The sequence below is a fragment of the Microcaecilia unicolor genome, chromosome 14, assembly GCF_901765095.1.
Source record: "Microcaecilia unicolor chromosome 14, aMicUni1.1, whole genome shotgun sequence".
NCBI classification, from domain to species: Eukaryota; Metazoa; Chordata; class Amphibia; order Gymnophiona; family Siphonopidae; genus Microcaecilia; species Microcaecilia unicolor.
In genome coordinates, this window is record NC_044044.1 from 47,770,663 (window position 1) to 47,795,115 (window position 24,453).

General features: G+C 43.7%; 1 protein-coding gene across 2 annotated transcripts in view; it reads right to left on the reverse strand.

Annotated features, from left to right (window-relative positions):
- The window catches only part of LOC115457637 (SLAM family member 8-like), a 58,494-nt gene extending 34,284 nt beyond the window's left edge, over window positions 1–24,210 (reverse strand). Inside the window, exon 1 of one of the 2 annotated variants that reach the window (XM_030187149.1) lies at window positions 24,050–24,210. In XM_030187149.1, coding sequence (XP_030043009.1) covers window positions 24,050–24,125 — 76 coding nt within the window. In that variant the 5' untranslated portion in view covers window positions 24,126–24,210. The remainder of the gene's footprint in view (window positions 1–24,049) is intronic. The other variant, XM_030187148.1, reaches the window with a different exon arrangement.
- Between the last annotated feature and the right edge of the window lie 243 nt (window positions 24,211–24,453).

A 24,453-nucleotide genomic window follows, 5' to 3' on the forward strand; every position in this document is an offset into this window, starting at 1 on the left:
GTCACAGTAGGCTCTGGTAGACTAAGATCTGTGACACAGAAACACTCGCCCTCCCAAGCTTTGCCCCTGTCAAATTCTTTTGCAGTGTTGCATCATTACGATGGTGAAAAAAGAAGTACTGTGGAGAACCAGAGGCAATGAAAGCAGCACAACCCAAGAAACATCCCCCAAATAATGACAGAATGGTGAAAAGCAGAAAATTCTTACTGCACGGAGACTCCATTATCAGAGGCATTAACTTAGGAACACAGTTCAGGGGTTCCCAACCTAGTAAAATGTCTTCCAGGATCTTCAGCTACAAGATGTACAGACCAAATACTGAAAGTGATCCAAGAAGAGAGCAAGGCTTCAAATGCTGATGTTGTAATTCACCTGGGGACCTGGCCAACAAGTTTACAGCACAGAGAGCGTTCCAGAAGCTTGGGGAGGGACTGAAATCTTTGGTTCGAACTGTGGCTTTTTCTGAAGTAATTCCTACATGGGGGAGGGGAGAGGAAAGATTACGCAAAACAGAGAAATTCAGTAGGTGGCTTGAGTCTTGGTGTAAAGAAGAAGGTTTTAGATGCATAGGAGCATGGGTTAATACGTGGAAAAATAACAGGCTGTACTGTAATGATGGGCTACATCTTTCTGTGATGGGAAAAAAGGATCCTTGGGGAGAAATTCAGACAATATGTTTGTAGACATTTAAACTAGAGGGTGGGGGTGACAAAAGGAAACAAGGGATTTCGGAAAGTCACCCCCAGAATAAACATGATGGCAGAGGGAAAGGTCATGTAAATATAGTAAACCACCTAAACTCACTAAGCACATGGAAAGCTATGTGCACAAATGCTCGTAGTCTAAGTAAAAAGGTTCAAGACTTGCAAGCCCTGATGTTTGAAGAAAACTTGGATATTGTTGCTATTACGGAGACGTGGTTCAACGATTCCCATGAATGGGATGTGACCGAACCGGGCTATAATCTTTTTAGGAAGGATAGAGAGGGCCGAAGAGGTGGAAGAGTGGCTCTGTATGTGAGAGACTATATCAGAGCGGCTGAAATGCGGGGAACCTGGGGAAAGGAAGAAGCTTTATGGATCGTCCTGGAAAGAGAAGACGGAACCTGTATCCACACGGGGGTTATCTACAGACCTCCTGCGCAAACGGAGTAGTTAGTTAGACAAGGATCTGATAGAAGATATTCAAAAGATTGGTAGGAATGATGGAACACTGATTTTAATTGCACTATTGCAAAAGGATGAAGTCGTCCTGCAGCAAAGGCACTAGTCCCATCATTGATAGTGAACTGACCACCTAAAGATAAGTGATTTCATCTACTTATTATCAATGTTATAACGAACTGTGGCCCAAGAGTGTGGCCTTATATGATAGGTGGCAGGCAGGGTCAGTGCTATGATGGTTTGATGCTGCTGGCTGACCCCATAATATATGGTATATGGCACATTAGCAATTTCTGAGCACTGCATATTAAAAAATAAAAAAATTTTGGATAGTGCATACAAGATAGGAGCATACACTGGTGGAACATTTGTTATTATAGTTAAAATTTGATGCCAAGAAGTGTAGAGTGATGCACTTGGGGTGCAGAAACCCGAAAGAGAGATACCGAATAGGAGGGGAGAGATTAGTAAGCTTGACTCAGGAGAAAGACCTTGGGGGTGTTGGTGTCTGAGGATCTGAAGGTGAAGAAACAATGTGACAAGGCGACGGCCATGGCCAGAAGGATGCTAGGCTGCGTAGAAAGGGGCACAACCAGCAGAAGGAAGGAGGTGTTGATGCCCCTCTACAAGTCGTTGGTGAGGCCCCACTTGGAGTATTGTGTTCAGTTTTGGAGGCCGTATCTCGCTGAAGATGTAAAAAGACTGGAAGCGGTGCAAAGAAAAGCTACGAAAATGGTATGGGATTTGCGTTGCAAACTGTATGAGAAGAGACTTGCCGACCTGAACGTGTATACCTTGGAGGAAAGGAGAAACGGGTGACATGATACAGACGTTCAAATATTTGAAAGGTATTAATCCGCAAATGAACCTTTTTCGGAGACGGGAAGGCGGTAGAACTAAAGGACATGAATTGAGGTTGAAGGGGGGCAGACTCAGGACTAATGTCAAGAAGTATTTTTTCATGGAGAGGGTGGTGGATATGTGGAATGCCCTCCCGCGGGAGGTGGTGGAGATGAAAACGGTAATGGAATTCAAGCATGCGTGGGATAAACACAAAGGAATCCTGTTTAGAAGGAATGGTTCCGTGGAATCTTAGCGGCGATTGGGTGGCGACACCAGTAATTGGGAACCAAAGTGGGAGCTGGGCAGACTTCTAAGGTCTATGCCCTGATCATGACTGAATAGATAGGGATGGGCTGGAGTGTAAATTTTAAGGGGCTGCAATGTTAGCTTCAGAACTTAGTACAAGAACAGTGCTGGGCAGACTTCTACAGTCTGTGCCCTGAGAAAGGCAAGGACAAATCAAACTCAGGTATACATATAAAGTATCACATACCATGTAAATGAGTTTATCTTGTTGGGCAGACTGGATGGACCATACAGGTCTTTATCTGCCGTCATGTACTATGTTACTACTATATATACCACCTACACGTTAATGAAAACAATCTAAGTGGTTCACAAATGAAATCGCTATTCAAAACCTTCCTTTTCCCATCCTCCTTAAAAAAAACTTTATCAACAGCTTACGAAGCCTGTCTTACCTTGCAGACAAACAACTGAAGAGCTACAAAAGATGCTTTGAAAATACTGGGTGGAGGTATAATCTGGAGGCTGTTTCTCCTTGCTCTAGGGCCTCTCTGAATTACCCATCCCAGCTCTCTTTTTAAAAACAATAATCATTATTTAAATGGGAGGAAGAATATGTAACATAACAATTGTCCCATTCATTTCTGTGAAACTATGTTATAACCCCACACTAGCCCAGGCCTGTCCCTGCTGTTGATCCTTTCCAATCCTCCACTCTTCCCAAGCCCTCCTTTATTCCAGTTTCTCAATTGGTTGAGAGGTGTGGTAGCCGTGTTAGTCCACTCTTAAAGGTTATCAATACAAATCAAACAAAATAAAACATGGAAAAGAAAATAAGATGATACCTTTTTTATTGGACATAACTTAATACATTTCTTGATTAGCTTTCGAAGGTTGCCCTTCTTCGTCAGATCGGAAATAAGCAAATGTGCTAGCTGACAGTGTATATAAGTGAAAACATTCAAGCATTACTATGACAGTAAAATAGATACCATTGGAGATTCTACATGGAATGTTGCTACTATTGGAGATTCTACATGGAATGTTGCTATTCCACTAGCAACATTCCATGTAGAAGGCTGCGCAGGCTTCTGTTTCTGTGTACGTGCAGGACGTCAGACTCACAGAAGCAGAAGCCTGCGCGGCCACATTGCTGATCTGCAAGGGCCGACTTCTACATGGAATGTTGCTAGTGGAATAGCAACATTCCATGTAGAATCTATAGAAATCAAACAAAATAAAACATGGAAAAGAAAATAAGATGATACCTTTTTTATTGGACATAACTTAATACATTTCTTGATTAGCTTTTGAAGGTTGCCCTTCGTCAGATCGGAAATAAGCAAATGTGGTAGCAGATAGTATATATAAGAGAAACATCAAAGCATTACTTTGACAGTCTGACAGAGTGGGAGGGTGGGGGTGTGCATGGGGACATCAAAGCATTTCATTGCAATTCTAACAGGATGGGTGTTGGTAGGTGAGAGGAGGGTAATAAACAGAGAAATAAACAGAGAAATACAGCTTTATGGTTTATAATGGGTTAGAAAACCCAGATCCTTATTAAGTCCTGTTTGTTGGGTGTCAAAATATTCAATCATTCTTATTTCAAAGGTCTTATGTTCCTGTATTGTTTTAAAATTACCTTTCAGTATTCTTACTGTGAAATCACTGGTGCAGTGATCTGGTCTTGTAAAGTGTTGGCCCACAGGGGTGGGGGCTTGACTGGCACCGGCTATTTTCATGTGATGTCTGTGCAGATTGAATCTTGTCTTAAGCATCTGGCCTGTTTCTCCAATATAGCATCCTTCGTTACATTTTTTACACTGAATGATATATACCATTTTGGAAGATGAGCATGTGAAAGATTCCTTTATGTTGAATATTTTTCCCTTGTGAATGACTGTGGGGTCCTGTGAAATGTTTTGGCATAGCTTGCAGCTGGATGTATTGCAGGGAAATGTGCCCTTCTCTTCACCTTCAGTCTGTGTTGGGAGTTTACTCCTGATCAGCTTGTGTTTTAAGTTTGGTGGCTGACCATCTCGCCACGAGCACGTAGTCAAATTTTGAACAAACTCCCCTGGCAAAAGTAGTTTAGACTGCACGATACTTCGAGCGTTGCATTGAGGGAAGGTAGGGGGGAGGGGGAGGGTAGATGGGGGCATAGAGAGGGCGGGGGGAGGGGTGGGACTGGTGGGGGAAGGGGGGAAAAGGTTAAAAGGATGATGATGAGCTGTAGTGCATGACTTCTTATTATCGTACTCAAATTTATATATTATCAGGACATGGAAATGGTCTTTGTTGAATCATAAAGCTGGGCAAAGTAGGAGATACCATGACCCTGTGAAATAATGTACTGCCGATGCCCAGAGGAAGTGAACTGTCAGCAGGTTCCTCGGAGCAGGTGTCGCGGAGCAGTTGAATGTTAAGCCTGGGGGGGGGGGGCCTGGGTAAAAGGGGAGGGGGAAAAAGGTTTAAAAAATGATTGATGAGGAAAAGAATTATTGTGTTTACTCAGATGTTTATGTTGTGTTTGCAACTTACTGTAAAATGAGTTTGTGGGATGTTGTTATGTTGTGGAATCATCAATAAAAAAATGTTGAAATAAGTAAGTTTGGTGGCTGTCAGAAGGCCAGCACTGGCGGGGATGGGAATATCTCTTTCAGGAAAATCATAAGAGACCTACAGCCCCTACTCCAGGTCTCTCACCTGACTGAAGCACAGCCAAAAAAGTCGTTTTTATTATTTGGGTGTGAATAATGGCCAAAATGGAAGGCTATTTTTATGATGGACGCTTTCAACTGCACTCTCCGATATCAGCTGATTGAAAAACGGGGGGGGGGGGGGGGGGGGGGGTGGGGGGGGAGCGGCGCGACATCTTCGGGCAGCATATTTGACAGTTTTTCAATCCAGCGCGGCCCCAACGAGAGGTACAACCTCTCCTTAGATTTTCCGGCGTTTTCCACCATTAAGGCAATCGGAAAAGGTTAGTGCATCTCATTACAACAGGGTTTCTGCACAATTTGCTCATCTGCATTTCGTTTTCGTTAGCTGCTACCGTGTCGTCGGAAAAAAGTGTTTAGTGCATGCCAGGGTTTACTACTTGCTCGTTAATGGCTCGTTACTGGCTCATAAAGTTTAGTGCATCTGAGTCCTGGTCTCCAGAAGAAGCTGGATGCGAAACGGGTCCATCGGGATCACACTGTTTTTTGTTATCCTGTCAAGACTGAGCAGCCGTGTATTCAGACACAGCACTATAAAGATAAGTGCTCATATATTATGACTGTAATTGCATGGCACCAATGTGTTGAAGATTTATTTGAATGTGAGAGTTTTTGCTCTATTTTGTTCATTTTTGGAGTGGAGGTTTTTTGACCCGTGATTAATGTTTTAACTGTGTGCACGTGGATTCACTGATACAGCGATCCTGCTTTTGCGTCGTTGTTTGCCACAGTTGTAAGAGGCCTTTTTCCTCCTTTATTTATTTTTTTTTAAGTGGGAGCGCTACTATTTTGATTCACTGGATGTTTTGAGTTATCCTCGTGATTCATGGAGTGAATCTGATCTGAGTGTGATTTTTAATTAACAAAAGGACTGAAATGTATTCTTTAAGGAACTGTAATTTTTTTACCTTTTTGGCAATTATGTCATATCCTAGAGGATGTATTTCTGAAAAACAAGATTTTTTGTGCTTTGAGCTGAGAAACTCGATATAAATGCCTGGTCTGAAAGACAAAGGGGGTACTGACAGTCCTGGGTCTCTGGGGAGCCAGAGACTTAGAGGCAGATGCACTAAAGCTAAATGAGCCTTTAATGACTCTCCAACGAGGAAAATTTGATCCGTTGCATGCATCAAAGGGCTTTTACCGAGGAAGCCAGCAGCTAACGAAAACGGAATGGAGATGAGCAATTAGTGTGAAAACCCCATTGAAACGACATGCACTAACCTTTTCCGATTGCCTTTACGCAGGAAAAAGGCAGGAAATCTAACGAGAGGTCTGGACCTCTCGTTAGGACAGGTCTGTGCCAGGAAAAATCATTAAGTGAAAAAATAAACAAACTTTGAGCCAATCCCAGCGCATTAGCAGAGCTAAAAGCGCTGTGATTGGTCCAAAGGACGTCAGAAAACACATAAAAAAAAAAAAATTAAAAAAGGATCGGGAGGGGGCAAGGGCGCTCATCAGGAGCGTCCTGTATGGACGGCCTTGCCCCCCCCCCCCGCTGCTCCCCACTTTCCGCCGCTCCCCCCCCCCCCCCAAAAAAAAAGCAAAATTTTAGCAGCCCCGGCCCCCCTTCCCTTCCTCACTACTCTGTCTCCCCTCAGCTCCGCCTCCCGACATCCTCCGCCCTGTGCCCCGCCCCCTCGGGGTCGTCGCCGCCATTCCCCTCCTCCATCGGGCCCCCCTCCCTCTTACCGGGCCCGTGCAGCGCCTCTCTCCTCTGTCCGAAGGCGCTGCACGGGCAAGAAGAAAGCTGATGCCTGCCTTCTCCCAGCTTCGGGTCGCGCGTCTCTCTCCTCCTGCGCCCGCCCCTGTCTGATGTCAGTAACCTACGTAGGTTACCGACGTCAGACAGGGGCGGGCCCAGGAGGAGAGAGACGCGCGACAGAAGCTGGGCGAAGGCAGGCATCAGCTTTCTTCTTGCCCGAGCAGCGCCTTCAGACAGAGGGCAGAGGCGCTGCACGGGCCCGGTAAGAAAGAGGGGGGCCCGATGGAGGAGGGGAATGGCGGTGACGACCCCAAGAGGGGGCGGGGCACAGGGCGGAGGATGTCGGGAGGCGGAGCTGAGGGGAGACAGAGTAGTGAGGAAGGGAGGGGGGCCGGAGCTGCTAAAGGTACGTTTGCTTTTCTTCTTGCTTTTTAATTTAGAATGCAGGGGGAAGTGGGGCGGGGGGAACGGCGACCACGGGTGGGGGGGGGGGCAAGGACGGCCACACAGGACGCTCCTGACCAGCGCCTTTGCCCCTCCCGACCCTTTTTTTTTTAATTTTTGTTTTGATTTGGGAGCCATGTGCTTGTGATTTGACTGTGTTTTGACTGTTTGTGGCATGCGCAGAGCAGCTAACATAACGCTTGACTGCTCTGCGCATGATTTGGGGGCCGATTAACGATGTGTATTGTGATTCTTTGATACATTGTACGTTTCAATACCGATCTCAGCATGTGTGACTTTTTTTTTTTTGGTGCATTTTTCGTTATTTGAAAATCGTTAGGGACTTTAACGATTTAGATTTTTTTACGTTTGGTTGCTGCATCTGCCTCTTAGTAAGTGCGTCATTCGTTGTTTTTCCCTTGTGCTTATGTATCCAATTTCCCCCCTGCTTATTCTTGCTAAGAAACTAGTTTCTGCTTGGCTGCTAATTTTGTAAGAATAAACAGTTGCTAACCGTGATAAGATTGTTCTGTTTGTAGTTATTTTTTTGTGGTTGCCCAGGCAATTGGCAATTTATCACAGGAGCGTTTTAAAAACACAGCATTTCCTGACGGGTAGCCAATGCAAAGCAAAGAGAAGGGTCAAAAACAGAAGTTGAAGGTTGCAAAGAAAATCATTTTTTTGTTGTTGTTCTTTTCACAATTGAATTACTGCAATATTGGTTATATAAGTTGCTGTAAACAATCAGAGAAAAAAATTACAATCCATTCAAAATACTGCTGTTTTGTCGGCTTTTCTCTCTGAAGAAATGTGACGGTATTTCACAATTTTATGTATCTTTGCACTGGCTTCTTATAGAATGTTTTTGTATTCAGTGTAAAATACTGTTTGGGTTAGCTGTTCTTTACTTCTGTGAACATTTTAAATTTACTAGTCATAGTAGGTCACGTAGAGAAAAGTACCTGTAACCCATTTAGTTTCCCTCTCATTAAAGGCAAAATAAGAAAGAACATTTCTGGAATTCTATTTGCCTTTCAAGCTGCTAAATTGGGAAAAGAGGTGTGCGAGGTTTCCCAGATTTCTTACGGCTATTTAGATTTTAGGAGGGGGACAAAACCAATTCTCTTTCATTGATATGTGCTGAACACAGAATAGCATCACTTTAGTTTTTATATTTTTTGTTATAGAAGATCACTAATTTATTTTGTAAATCCCAGATATTGTTCTGGCCTCTTTCAGTTTGTAATCCACTTAAAACTGTGACGGTAATAACAGAATATAAATCCTGATGTGTTATGCTTTGTTTCACCTATTTCTATTGATCTGTATATTTTATTTATTTACGGGGATTTATTAATCACTTTTATTAAAGATTACTACTACGACTACTATAAATCATTTCTATAGCGCTACTAATCGTACGCAGCGCTTCACAACATGAAGAAAAGACAGTCCCTGCTCAAAAGAACTTACAATCTAAATCAGGGCAGACAGACAGGACCAATAAGGATAAGGGTAAGACAGACAGAAGGACACATAGAAAGGGACTATTGAAGAGAGGAAGACAAGATAAAGGTGACAAGCAAGTGACAAGTTAGGAGTCAAAAGCAGCATCAAACAAGTCGGGATTTGAAGGCGGCCAGGGATGGAGCTAGTCGTAACGGCTCAGGAAGCCTATTCCAGGCATAAGGTGTGGTGAGACAAAAGGAACGGAGTCTGGAGTTAGCGATGGAGGAGAAGGGTGCAATTAGGAGAGATTTGCCTAGTGAACGGAGTTCCTGGGAGGGAGTGTAGGGAGAGATGAGAGTGGAGAGGTAGTGAGGGGCTGCAGAGTGAACGCACTTATAAGTCAATAAGAGGAGCTTGAATTTTATACGGAAACGGATAGGGAGCCAGTGAAGTGACTTCAGGAGATATATATATATATCTGGTGCTTACATCCTGCTTATATCTACTCAAGAATCAAAGGGGGTAACATAAAGCAGACACCAAAGCAGCTAATTCACCATAAGAAAAAAAAAAAACAGATCAAAATTAAAATTCACTAATTAAAATCATAAAATGTACTAAAAATAAAGGTCTTTAAATCCTTACAAAATTGAAAATAATTAGACAAATATCTAGGGCCCTGTTTACTAAGGTGCGCTAGAGTTTTTAGCACGTTCTAAAAATTAGCGCGCACTAACGCTAGAGACACCCATAGGAATATATTTTTAGCACGCGCTAAAAACGTTAGGGCACCTACAGCATGGCTTAGAAAACAGGGCCCCTAACTTGCAAAGGTACCATATTCCAAATCTTGTTAGACAAAGGACAAAAAGCGCTTACATGAAATTGCTTCAGTTTAATATTCTTAACCGATGGAAATCCCAGTTTAAGTAAAGAATTAAAATGAGAACTAGGTTTCGTAGAGGGGAAAGGTAATAATTCAGTAAGAGATGGTGAACAATTTCCCATAATTTTATACACTCAACATGCCACCTTAAACTCCACCCTAGCTAAAACAGGCAACCAATGTAGTTTACCCAGTAAAGGAGATGCCCGATCACATAAATTAATTTTGCCGCTCTAATCTGAAGAAGAGTTTATATAGAAGCAGTGGCGTAGGAAGGGGGGTCGGTGGGGCGGTCCGCCCTGGGTGCACGCGCTGGGGGGGTGTCGGATCCGCTGGTTCCCTGCTCCCTCTGCCCTGGAACAGGTTCCTGTTCCGGGGCAGAGAGAGCAAGGAACCAGCGGAGCCGATGCAGCTCCCAGAGATGTGCACTCGGGGGCGGATCGGCCCTCTCGCCCGCCCCTCGCTTCCCAATTAGAGTAAGAATGGCGCCGGAGGGGGGAGGGTGCGCGCCGGGGGGGGGGGGGGGCGCCGTGCGCAGCGGCGACCCGCCCCGGGTGTCAGCCACCCTCGCTACGGCACTGTATAGACGTTTATGCTGTATTCCAGCATATAGAGCACAACAATCAAGCTGGGTGAAAATCAGTCCCTGTACTAAGACCTGAAAATCCTCATGGAAAAATAAAGACCCCACAGTTCTTAATCGATGAGGTGATTAGAGGGCGATTAGAAAATGACCCTCTCTTTCTGTAGGAAAAACATGCAATGATGGTTCTTTGTGGCTGTCAGGATCTTTTGTTTTGCTTTGACTGCATCAGCTCTTTGCCACTCTCCCCCCCCCCCCCCCCCCCCCTCAAGCTGCCGCCCTTTGCCTAGTCTGCCTGATGCTTTAGCAGGTCCTGGTGGTACTCTGTGAAATATCTCTCTATGATAAATCAGGATAGTGATCTAGCTGGCAGAGGTACCGCTTGCCCCGTCCCTATATAAAAGTATAAGCACCCCTTTTACTAAGTCGCGCAGGCGCCCACACGCGCCCAACTGGAGTTACCACCCGGTTACCGCGTGGCCCTTACGGTAATTTCAACTTTGGTGCGCGTCCGCTACGTGCGTCTGACAAATATTTTTTATTTCCTGGCAAGTGTCATCTGATGCGCGTGGGTCATTACTGCCCAAATTCTTTACCGCAAGGTCTATGGCTGGAAGGTCTCAGACCCAAACTGGACGCGCGGCAATTTTGATTTTGCTGCATGTCTATTTTCGTGAATAACGTGAGGTCTTTTTTACAGGTGTGCTGAAAAATGATTCCGTGCAGCCAAAACCCATGCCTACACTACCGCAAGCCATTTTCAGCACGTCTTAGTAAAAGGACGTAAGACATAAGCATCACCACAATGGGACAGACCAAAGGTCCATCTAGCCCAGCACCCTGTCTCCGACAGTGGCCCATCCAGGTCACAATCACCTGACAAGATCCACGGAGCAAAGCATTTTGTACTGCTTGTCCCAGGAATAGCGGATTTTTCCCTACGTCCATTTAATAACATTCTATGGCCTTTTCCTTCAGGAAGCCGTCAACGTTTTAGCTGGCTCTCTCCATGGAAAGCCAGTTGAGGAGTGATTTCTAAGAGATTCTAGGGAGGGGTGTTTTGGAGGTAATCGTGTCTTTCTGCCACCTTGTTTCTGTCAAGGTGTCTGGAGGAATGCTGGGCTCCCTAGTCGGTGGGGTCCCACGTACTGGATTAGGTTCAGGACAAGGATACAGAGGTTGTTCCAAGGTTACCTGTTTCATACCTCTGAACATCCAGGCTGTGGTTTAAGAAGTCAAAGTCTCGGGTCCTGTTGAGGGTGGACCCTCACTATGCCCACTGGGAAGAGGGGAAAATAGAAAAAGAGATTCTGTGGTAAAAATAGGAGGGACATCCCATCCATCCCATTATCTGCAAGAGAATCCCTCTTGGTAAAATACTGCATATGCATAGGAGCCTAGAAATCCATGAAGAGCTGCTAATTCAGGAAGTGCTGTCTTATTTTGCAGGGAAAGTGCCAATTATAGATCATCTTCAGGGACCATCAACTAATTTCACAGATCCCTAAAGAGGAAGAGAAGAGACTATCAGAGGATCACCCAAGAGAGGAACAGAGGAGCTTGACCGTAATGTTAAGTCAAGCGAAATCAAGAGGAAGGGGAGGGATTTTGGATTAGCTCACTCCTTTTGCAGCAGGGGCGTAGCCAGACACCCAACTTTGGGTGGGCCTGGACTCAAGATGGGTGGGCAGAAGAACCCCTCCCTGTCGCACAGGTGATCTGGTCTCTCCTTGTCTCACCTGCATGCCATCTGCTATTTACAAGGTATGCAGGAGGGACAGTAGTTGGGAGTTTTCAGCTGGTGGGGCTAGGGAATCAGCATAGGTGTGCTGCTACTGGGTGGGCCTGAGCCCAAAGTGGGTGGCTACGCCACTGTTTTGCAGTTGTAGCTTATGTCATAATCTAAATATCCAGTATCTATTTTTGCTTTGTTTTTTAATTTGTATTTCCATTCTTTTCTTCTGACTTGTGTCTGTGAAGTAACAAGTGAACTAATTCCTTTTAATTCACACAGAGAATCATTATATTAACCACAATAAGCGGAGTGATTGTGTCTTTGTGAAGTGGGTTCTTGGGAGTTAGATCAGAAGACATGTTTGTGATGAGAAGTTGTTTGTACACTATGACCTTGAAGATGTTCCCTTCCCCTGCGCCTCAGGACTCAAAACCAAATTAATTTTCACTTCTGCAACCCCTCAGAGCCACAAAGCCACAGTCAACCGGGGGACAATCTGCTACACCAAAACAGCACTAACACTCAAAACCCAACAAGATTACCTATGAAAATGCAGCAATGCAAATATTACACTGGGCACCAGGCCCTCAAAGACCAGTACCTCTTACTGGGAAAATGGAAGACGCTGGACTGCTACCCACCTCTACACAAAGTAAACTTCCCTATGAGGAAAGGCTAAAGCGGCTAGGGCTCTTCAGCTTGAAGAAAAGACGGCTGAGGGGAGATATGATAGAGGTCTATAAAATAACGAGTGGAGTGGAACGGGTAGACATGAATCACTTGTTTACTCTTTCCAAAAATACTAGGACTAGGGGGCACACAATGAAGCTACAAAGTAGTACATTTAAAACGAATCAGAGAAAATATTTCTTCACTCAACGTGTAATTAAACTCTGGAATTCAATGCCAGAGAATGTAGTAAAAGCAGTTAGCTTAGCAGGGTTTTAAAAAAAAAAGGTTTGGATGGATTCCTAAACGAAATGTCCATAGACCGTTATTAAAATGGACTTGGGGAAAACCCAAAGCTTATTTCTAGAATAAGCAGCATAAAATGTATTGTACTGTTTTGGGATCTTGCCAGCTAACCTGGATTGGCCACTGTTGGGGAAAGAGGATGCTGGGCTTGATGGGCCTTCGGTTTGTCCCAGTATGGCAGCACTTACGTACACGCTTCAGAGTTTCTCACCTCGGTCACACACAAAACACAGAGAGACCCTCACCAAACTGAGACTGTGTGACCACAATTAGAACTAGAAATATGCAGAAAAGACCTGGAAACCACAAGAAGTAAAAAAAATAAAAATAAAAAAACAGAAAGCGAATGCATTTTGCACAATACAAGAGGAAATTCAAAAATATCAGAGATGTACATTTCCCCATACAATATAAAAAAAAAACTTCCTACCATAGAATTAAAAAAAAAAAACACCCAAAAACCCTCCACCAGAGGTTGTTACTGTGCTTTCTGTAAATATATTTGCTGTTCTCATCAAGTTTCCAAGTTTATTAGGGGCTTATATCCCACCTATCGAATAATAGCTGAGTGGCTTACAGAATAGAGGGTTTCTTTTACAAAGCCACACTAGCAATTCCCACGTGGCAAATGAGAGGAAGCACATAGGCACTGAATGAGTTTCCTCTCAGTTGTCGCACCGAGAAACGGTAGCACGGCTTTGTAAAAGAGGCCCACAGAGAGTTAAAAAGGGGGAGTGAGGGTGTACTGACAACAGACTGTGAGAGAGGAAGGGAATGTGGGTATGGTAGCGTCCTGGACATCATACTCCCTTTCTCTTTTATTTATTTATTTGAGACATTTATATCCCACATTATCCCAAACAAGTTTGGGTTCAATGTGGCTAACAGGAAACATTAACAATAATACAATACAAGTCATTTGATCATACAAAGAAATCTATAAGATAGGTTCCTGGGTGCCTTTATGCTGAGCTCAACCTTTTCCTCTTGTCCTTTTACTTGTGAGTTTCTCCTACACTTGATTAAGAGGTTCTTAGCTGTATTGGTATCACAAGCCAACCAGCTAACCTCGTTTTCAGGGCACAAGACACTGATAATTGTTCCCTACAGATTTCTCCTTTGGCTCATATATCTTTCCCACTTCCTCATAAAAGAAATTCGCTCCAGAAATACACACACACACACACACGCACACACACACACACACACACAAGCACACACGCACACGCACGCACACACACACGCACACACACACACACACACACACACACACTCACACACTCTCTCTCTCTCTATAGTAGATGAAGGCAGATAAAGACCTGTACGGTCCATCCAGTCTACCCAACAAGATACACTCATTACATAAGCTATGATGTGATCCTTCATATGTATACCTGATCTTGATTTGTCCTTGCCATTTTCAGGAACCAAAATAATAAAATCCCAAATAGGGAGAGACAAAAACTATATCAAAAAGTAAAAGGAGTCAATCCCAAAAGAATATATATAAGAATATGTATCGGAGCAGGTGGGGGAAGAGAGGTTGGTGGTTGGGAGGCGAGGATAGTGGAGGGCAGACTTATAAGGTCCGTGCCAGATCCGGTGGTGGGAGGCGGGACTGGTGGTTGGGAGGAGGGGATAGTGCTGGGCAGACTTATACGGTCTGTGCCAGAGCCATTGATGGGAGGCGGGACTGGTGGTTGGGAGACGGGGATAGTGCTGGGCAGACTTATACGGTCTGTGCCAGAGCCGTTGATGGGAGGCGGGACTGGTGGTTGGGAGGCGGGGATAGTGCTGGGCAGACTTGTACGGTCTGTGCCCTGAAAAAGGCAAGTACAAATCAAGGTAAGGTATACACATGAGTTTATCTTGTTGGGCAGACTGGATGGACCGTGCAGGTCTTTTTCTGCCGTCATCTACTATGTTACTATGCTATGGATGCCTAGAGAAGAACCCCTACAAGTATGGGACTTTACTAAAAGGAAGGGGGACAAAAGAGAGCTCAGTATAGGTTGATCATTCATCCGAGCTAGATTTCAGTGAGACTAGCTCTATACATCATGGGTACTCTCTATCAAGGTCCCCACATTTTTAAGCATCCATATATTCAAGAGGACTCACTAATGTGAAAAACAGCAGCGCCTATATATTCAAGGGCACATATATAACCAAAGCACCAAAATATGGAGCAAACAAGAGTGAACTTATCTTGAATCAATGAATCGTTTTTTTCATTGAATGCTCCCAACGTCCAACAAGAATCCCTGTTTCAAAATCTTCCTCAGGGACGCCAGTGCTAACTTGTAAATGGGTAAATCAATCCTCTATTTTGAAAAACAACTTCAGAAGTTTTAGAACAAGGACATATACATATGAAGTATCATATCATACCTTAGGTAATGAATGTAATTTGTTGGGCAGACTGGATAGACCACACAGGTCTTTATCGGCCATCATCTACTACGTTACTTTGAATGAAATACAATATTTATAGGAAAGCTGAAAGTACAAAAAGGGAGTGTGATGTCCAGGATGCTACTGGACCCACAGAGCATGGAGTCAGCATATATTGAGTTAGCTATAGGCATCAGCATATAAGAACGTTTTTAAGTCAGTCTTAAATCTTTGTAGAGAAGATGATCGATGGAAATGAGTCGGTAGTTGTTCCAGAGCTCGGAGCCTTGAACAGTGAAGATGGACTGTTGCATAGTGTCATATCTGATTTCATAAAAGGAGGGTAAAATAGATTGGTTTTGTTGGGAAGAACTGAGAATGCGAGAGGGCCAGAAAGGCGTGAGAAGATGAGATAAGTAGGCTGGTTCACTGTAAACTAGAACTAGTCATTTGTAGGTTTTCTGATGGGAGCCAGTGTGCTGCTTTTAATAGTGGGGTGACATATCGAATTTATTATGGCTGGTGATTAACTTGATAGCTGTGTTCTGTACAAGCTGTAGGCGTTGAAGATCCTTAACATGGTGCTTTATACAAAGCGTTGCTGTAATCAAGCTGACTGATTACTGGAGAATGTATGAGGATATTGATTGCTGGGGGATGTAAAAGGGTTTTAATAGAATGGATGACGCAGAGTTTGAAGAGTGAGTGTTTTAACTACAGCAGAGATCTCTGCGACGCATGAAAGTGCCGAGTCAAAAATAACCCCCAGTATTTTTGCACTTTGAACTAAGGGTACCGAGGTGGAGCAAAGTTGAGTAGCTAATGTTGGGGTAGGCTGATTTGTGAAGCAAAGCATTTTTTCATTAAGCCAGTCAGTTACTTTGGTCCATCTATTATTAATACAGTGGATATGCATAGGGTCTGATGGGTCGTGTGCATAGTATCTGTATGTCATCGGCAAAGACGAAAGGGGTAAAGTCGAGGGATTGTAAAAGTGTTGAGAGCGGAGCAAGAAAAAGGTTGAGGGTGGGGTTAGGTCTGAGCCCTGTGGGACCTCGGATGGGAGTGAAGAAGAATTTGATAGAGAACTACTGGCTTGTACTGTGGAAGAGTGGCTGGATAGATAGAACGTGAACCATTGGAGAGCAGTGTTTCTCAACCCTAGTTGATAGAGTCTGTTAAATCTATATCACTGCGATTCCGTATCCTTCTTTACCGAAATCCTGCTGAGACGCAGTCTACTAGTACCGTTACTTAGTTCTATAGCTCTAATAGATGTACACAGCACTGCGCACAAATAAGACAGTCCCTGCTCAAATGAGTTTACAGTCTATTCAAAATAGACAAACAGGACAAAGAAGGGATTAGAAAGTCTCTGTATTAAGAGAATGATTAAAACATGGGTACTTAATAGGTGTATAAGGAGTTAAGATTCAAAGCAGACTCAAAAATGTGGGTTTGTACCCAATATCTGAACAGGGCCAATGATAGAGCATGACGTACTGTTTAAGGAAGTTTATTCCAGCTGTACGGCACAGTGAAATGGAATGAAGTTGGCAGTGGAGGAAAAGGGGACAGATAGCAGCGACTACTCATTGAGCAGAGCTCCCCGGGAGGGGTGGCAGACTGTTCCCCAGTTCCTATGCTGGCAGGTTGATATACATATAGTTCATAAGTAATGCCATACAGGGAAAGACCAAAGGTCCATCAAGCCCAGCATCCTGTTTCCAAGTGGAGTGGAGGAGTGGCCTAGTGGTTAGGGTGGTGGACTTTGGGGAACTGAGGAACTGAGTTCGATTCCCGCTTCAGGCACAGGCAGCTCCTTGTGACTCTGGACAAGTCACTTAACCCTCCATTGCCCCATGTAAGCCGCATTGAGCCTGCCATGAGTGGGAAAGCGCAGGGTACAAATGTAACAAAAATAAAATAGATACTATTGGAGATTCTACATGGAATGTTGCTACTGTTGGAGATTCTACATGGAATGTTGCTATTCCACTAGCAACATTCCATGTAAAAGGCTGCGTAGGCTTCTGTTTCTGTGAGTCTGACGTCCAGGATGTCAGACTCACAGAAGCAGAAGCCTGCGCGGCCACATTGGTGATCTGCAAGGGCCGACTTCTATTCTACTAGAAACATTCCATGTAGAATCTCAAATAGTAGCAACAGTGGAGGAGTGGCCTAGTGGTTAGGGTGGTGGACTTTGGTCCTGAGGAACTGAGTTCGATTCCCGCTTCAGGCACAGGCAGCTCCTTGTGACTCTGGGCAGGTCACTTAACCCTCCATTGCCCCATGTAAGCCACATTGAGCCTGCCATGAGTGGGAAAGCGCGGGGTACAAATGTAACAAAATAAATAAACAAACAGTGGCCAATTCAGGTCACAATATACCTGGCAAGATCCCCAAAAAGTACAAAACATTTTATACTGCTTACCCCAGAAATAGTGTATTTTCCCCTAGTCCATTCAATAATGATAACAACCTGATTGTGAGATGTTGCCACTGCCTTTCCTAGAACAAATATTCCAGTAGCACCTGCCATCTGCCATCTAAGTAATAAAACATTGTAGGACGTTAAACATTAGATATACTGCTTGTATTATCTAGCCTTTCCATGAAACATTAACATAACGTGGAGGGGCATAATTGAACGAAAACGTCTATCTCCATGGGCGTTTATCTCCGAGAACGGGTCCGTGAAGGGGCGGACCGAACCGTATTTTCGAAAAAAATAGACGTCCATGTTTTATTCGACAATTTGTGAGCTGGGCGTTTTTGTTTTTCAGTGATAATGGAAAATGAAAGCGCCCAGCTCAAAAACGAATAAATCCAAGGCATTTGTTCGTGGGAGGGGCCAGGATTCGTAGTGCACTGGTCCCCCTCACATACCAGGACACCAACCGGGCACCCTAGGGGGCACTTTTGCAAAAAAAAAAAAAAAAAAAAAGGTAAAAGAGCTCCCAGGTGCATAGCACCCTTCCCTTGTGTGTTGAGCCCCCCAAATCCCCTCAAAACCCACTGCCCACAAGTCTACACCATTACTATAGCCCTAAGGGGTGAAGGGGGGGCACCTACATGTGGGTACAGTGGGTTTGGGGGGGGGGTTGGACGACTAAGCATTAAGCAGCACAATTGTAACAGGTAGGGGGGGATGGGCCTGGGTCCACCTGCCTGAAGTCCACTGCACCCCCTAACAACTGCTCCAGGGACCTGCATATTGCTGCCAGGGAGGTGGGTATGACATTTGAGGGTGAAAATAAAAAGGGGGTTAGTGACCACTGGGGGAGTCAGGGGAGGTCATCTCCGATTCCCTCTGGGGGTAATCTGGTCATTTAGGGCACTTTTTGGGGCCTTATTCATGAAAAAACAGGGTCCAGGAAAAGTGCCCTAAATTCTAGCTACAAACACATACTTTTTTGTCCATTATCGGCGAAAGGCGCCCATCTCTCCTTGGCCGATAACCACGCCCCAGTTCCACCTTTGCCACGCCTCCGACACCCCCCCCCCCCGTCAACTTTGTACGCTTCCGCGATGGAGTGCAGTTGAAAACGTCCAAAATCAGCTTTCCATTATACCGATTTATTCGTTTTTGTGAGATAAACGTCTATCTCCCGATTTGGGTCGAAATCTAGGCGTTTTTCTCTTTCAATTATAAGGTGGATAGTAACATAGTAGATGACGGCAGAAAAAGACCTGCACGGTCCATCCAGTCTGCCCAAGAAATGTGTCACTTTTTTGTGTATACCTTACCTTAACAAACCATCTATATGTTTATGTTTATTAAATACTTAGTATATCACCTTTTCTACATAGCAATCGAGGTGGTTTACACATAAAAATGACATAAAACCAGTTTACAATTTAAAAACAACATAAAAGACATAACAGAAAAACATAATCATAACTAGAATTACAATAGCTGGTAGAACATAGTGAAAGTAGAAAGGAGGTTGTTCCATAAAAAAGGAGTCAATTAGGTACATAAGTAGTGAGAATTGAGGCTAAATAAGAGAAGCCAGTACGAAGACTCTTAAAAGAAAGGTTTACGATCTGTTTGATTTGAAAGGCAATGGAAAGCCAATGAAACTGTATTAAAAATGGTATAACACGATCGTAGCGAGATGTACATGATAAAAGTTGAGAAAGGAATTCACTGCAGATTGGGACACCTTTAACGGGAGCAACACAACAATTATTAAGAAATCAAGCTGGACAAGAGCTTTTGAGACCAAGTAGGTACCAGTCTCTTAGTGCATCTTCAATACTGAAAAAACAAAGCCAGTCGATGTGTAATTAAACTCTGGAATTCGTTGCCAGAGAATGTAGTAAAAGCAGTTAGCTTAGCGAGGTTTAAAAAAGGTTTTGATGGCTTCCTAAATGAAAAGTCCATAGACCATTATTAAAATGGAATTAGGGGAAAATCCACTGCTTATTTCTAAGTTAAGCAGCATAAAATGTATTGTACTGTTTTGGGATCTTGCCAGGTACTTGTGACCTGGATTGGCCACTGCTGGAAACAGGATGCTGGGCTTGATGGACTTTCGGGTCTGACCCAGTATGGCTGTACTTATGCAAATATAATTAAATATTTAAAAATATTATGAATGTGCTCAGAAAAAAACAGAAGAGACCAGCACAGGTTGAATACCCTAGGTCATTAAGCTCTTCTATTTCTCAATCATCGCATGCAATGTTTACCATTAATTGTCCCCAAAATGCACTGTGTTATCAAAACAAATGTGTGTGTGTATATATATATATATATATGTGTGTGTGTGTGTTTCACACTCTGAATACTTGCCAAATTAAGAATACAGTTCATCGAAAGTACAGAATGCCTTAAACAGTGCTTTGCAAATACACTTAGCTTTGAAGACCGCGTTTTGCCATAGGCTGCCGCAGGAAACCCCAGATCCAACTCTGCTGAACTGACCTCTTACTTTATCATAGTTAACCATAGTCTGTTAGTGCAAACAGGGCACAACTACTATTACTACTTATCATTTCTAAAGCGCTAATAGATGTACGCAGCACTGTACACTTGAACATGAAGAGAGAGTCACTGCTCGACAGAGCTTACAATCTAATTAGGACAGACAAACAGGACAAATAAGAGAGAAGGGAATATTAAAGTGAGGATGACAAAATAAGGGTTCTGAGCAAGTGAATAAGGGTTAGGAGTTAAAAGCAGCATCAAAAAGGTGGGCTTTTAGCTTAGATTTGAAGACTGCCAGAGATGGAGATTGATGTACCAACTCAGGAAGTCTATTCCAGGCATATGGTGCAGCAAGATAAAAGGAACGGAGTCTGGAGTTAGCGGTGGAGGAGAAGGGTGCAGATAAGAGAGATTTACCCAGTGAACGGAGTTCCTGGGGAGGAATGTAGGGAGAGATGAGAGTGGAGAGGTACTGAGGAGCTGCAGAGTGAATGCACATAGGTCAATAAGAGGAGTCTGAACTGTATGCGGAAACGGATAGGAATAAGTACATAAGTAATGCCACACTGGGAAAAGACCAAGGGTCCATCGAGCCCAGCATCCTGTCCATGACAGCGGCCAATCCAGGTCAAGGGCACCTGGCGAGCTTCCCAAACCTACAAACATTCTATACATGTTATTCCTGGAATTGTGGATTTTTCCCAAGTCCATTTAGTAGCGGTTTATGGACTTGTCCTTTAGGAAACTGTCCAACCCCTTTTTAAACTCTGCCAAGCTAACCGCCTTCACCACGTTCTCCGGCAACGAATTCCTGAGTTTAATTACGCGTTGGGTGAAGAAACATTTTCTCCGATTTGTTTTAAATTTACTACACTGTAGTTTCATCGCATGCCCCCTAGTCCTAGTATTTTTGGAAAGCGTGAACAGACGCTTCACATCCACCTGTTCCACTCCACTCATTATTTTATATACCTCTATCATGTCTCCCCTCAGCCGCCTCTTCTCCAAGCTGAAAAGCCCTAGCCTCCTTAGTCTTTCTTCATAGGGAAGTCGTCCCATCCTCGCTAACATTTTAGTTGCCCTTCGCTGCACCTTTTCCAATTCTACTATATCTTTCTTGAGATGCGGCGACCAGAATTGAACACAATACTGAAGGTGCGGTCACACCATGGAGCGATACAACGGCATTATAACATCCTCACACCTGTTTTCCATACCTTTCCTAATAATACCCAACATTCTAGTCGCTTTCCGAGCCGCAACAACACACTGAGCAGAAGGTTTCAGTGTATTATCAACGATGACACCCAGATCCCTTTCTTGGTCCGTAACTCCTAACATGGAACCTTGCATGACGTGGCTATAATTCGGGTTCATTTTTCCCACATGCATCACCTTGCACTTGCTCACATTAAACGTCATCTGCCATTTAGTCTCCCAGTCTCGTAAGGTCCTTCTGTAATTTTTCACAATCCTGTCGCGAGTTAACGACTTTGAATAACTTTTGTGTCATCAGCAAATTTAATTACCTCGCTAGTTACTCCCATCTCTAAATCATTTATAAATATATTAAAAAGCAGCGGTCCTAGCACAGACCCCTGAGGAACCCCACTAACTACCCTTCTCCATTGTGAATACTGCCCATTTAACCCCACTCTGTTTCCTTGTCAACCGCCTTTTGAAAATCCAGATACACAATATCAACCGGCTCCCCTTTGTCCACATATTTACTCCTTTAAAGAATTGAAGTAAATTGGTCAGGCAAGATTTCCCCACACAAAAGCCATGCTGACTTGGTCTCAGTAATGTCAGCACGGCTTTTGTGTGGGGAAATATTGCCTGACCAATTTACTTCAATTCTTTGAAGGAGAAAACAAACATGTGGACAAAGGGGAGCCGGTTGATATTGTGTATCTGGATTTTCAAAAGGCGTTTGACAAGGAAACAGAGAGTGGGGTTAAATGGGCAGTATTCACAATGGAGAAGGGTAGTTAGTTAGTGAAGTGAGGAGAGGGCTAATATGAGCATAACGACACTGGTGGAACATTGGTCGTACAGCAGAATTTTGAACAGATTGAAGAGGAGAGAGATGGCTAAGTGGGAGACCTGTGAGGAGCAAGTTGCAATAGTCTAAGCGAGAGGTGATAAGAGTGTGGATGAGGGTTCTGGTAGTGTGCTCAGAAAGGAAAGGGCGAATTTTGCTGATATTATAGAGAAAGAAACGACAGGTTTTAGCTGTCTGCTGAATATATGCAGAGGAGAGGGAGAAGTCTAAGATGACTATGCCATACTTTGTATTATTTGAATATTTTTACTGCTGTAATTGCCTATTTCTCATGTTTGATCTATTTTTACTGTACACTGCCTCGAGTGAATTCCTTCAAAAAGGTGGTAAATAAATCCTAATAAATATATGCGCATCATAAGTAACTGTAAAAATTCTAGTATTGGTTGCTTAAAGTGTACTTGTTTTTATATAATGTTTCGATGCAATTTTCTGACATTTAGTCCTAATTTAGCTCTTTTAAAATATAAATCAGAACAGCTTTTTCTGTAAAGTTCTCTCCTAGACCACTTTTTGAACAAAAAGGTCCACAATTATTTTGTCTAAGTTGCACAGATCTGTAGGTCTGTCTACAGACTTTCAATAACTTCTAAATAATTGTCAGGTTAATTAACTCCCCCCGATTTACTAAGCCGCACGCTAATGCCAACACAGCCCATTCATTCAAATGTATAGACACCATAATAAATGTCACCTTACTCTTCTCACCCAACCCTGCTTTTAAATTTCACACCATTATCATACAGTATTTAGGATTTCCACACACTGCACCATTATCGTTTATTCAGGAAAGCAGGGACAGAAAAGGAAGTCATTTCAGCTGGAGAAAAGTTCAATTAGGCCTCAGGACCTTTTCTTCTCGATATGCTAATAACTGAATTTATTTTTCCCACTGAACAACATAAAGTGTATTCATCAAGCAAACACCAAGTGAATGTATCGATCGACCCTCCCCATCACCTACTCTTTCAAGTTTTGTTTTAATTAACACTTACACCATATCATACACAACATATAACATATACACTAATCATTCTGCAACAACACAACCTCTAACTGTAACGCATATTTTCATTTAAGAAATGATCTATACCACTTTCTCCTCTTTTTTCTAAGCCCATCCTGAAAACTACACAGACCCTAAAAGAAAAGCTTGCGGATCTGCAGCTGCCTTTAAAAAAAAAATGGTTTCAACTGTGCACTTTACAGATAAACTTTCCTTGACGATCCCTTCTACAGCCTCCTCAGCACTAATTTGGACTCCTTGCCCATCTGGAGGAAGCCCTGTCTTATCTGCAAAGTCTCCAGACAGCCCCGGACATCCTTCTGGTTGCTGGTGACCAGTTTTAGCACTGCTGAGGACAGGCTGCTTCTAGTATAAGAACTTATTCAGAATAACTGGAGGGTAGGGGCCGGATTAACTCAACACAAACTGTCTCTCTCTGTAGGAGACTGGCCAGCACTGGGGTGTGGTGCCCAAGCCCCCCTCCTCATCTACAGAGCTGGCATCTTATGGTGACATGTTTTCGACAGAGATAAGTACCTTCTTCCCCCCCCCCCCCCCCCCCCCCCCCGTTTTAAAAAAACATTTTTTTTTAATTATGCTTGAATTTCTGATTTAAAGTTTCCCCTTGCAAAGTGAAATGCAGTTTGAATTTTGCAAGGATCTGTAGCTTGCGCCGTGTTTTTCATGCAAAACCTATTTCCCCACCGGGAAAGAACGACCAACAACTCGCAAATGCAAAGTCCGTCCAATGATTCTTCTGCATCGCCCGTTGAGTTGCGGCTGTTCCGAGAGGGTCCGAGCACGGTGGGGAACCAAGAGGGGAGGCACCGTCAGGACCCACCATGCAATTCTGACATGAACTAAAGGCGTCTCTTTCTCCTATTGCTCCGGCTTACCTGAAAAGAAGCTGATAGTCGAGAAAAGGACGAAAGCAGACGGAGCTGGGTCTCCGCCAAAGGACTTCCACGTCATCTTCTACTGGAGAGACAGAGCCGAGCAAGAAAGATTCACTGCTGGTCGTGATGAGGCAACGACTCCCATCGAAAAGAGGAGGGGAGAAGAGGAAGAGGAAGAGGAGGAGGAGGAGGAGGAGGAGGAGGGAAGTAACACATGTCATAAATATCAAAAAACCAGAAACTCCAAAATCCTTCATAGCACAGCCTTAAAGCAGAAGAGAGAGAGAGAGATAGGATAACGGGTTATGCAGAGGCAACATCTATTCTGTTCCAGGGGGCGATGCACAGAACTCCAGCGCTGGAAAAGCCAATCTAAGGGGCGCACGCGCCTGGCGGTAATTCTT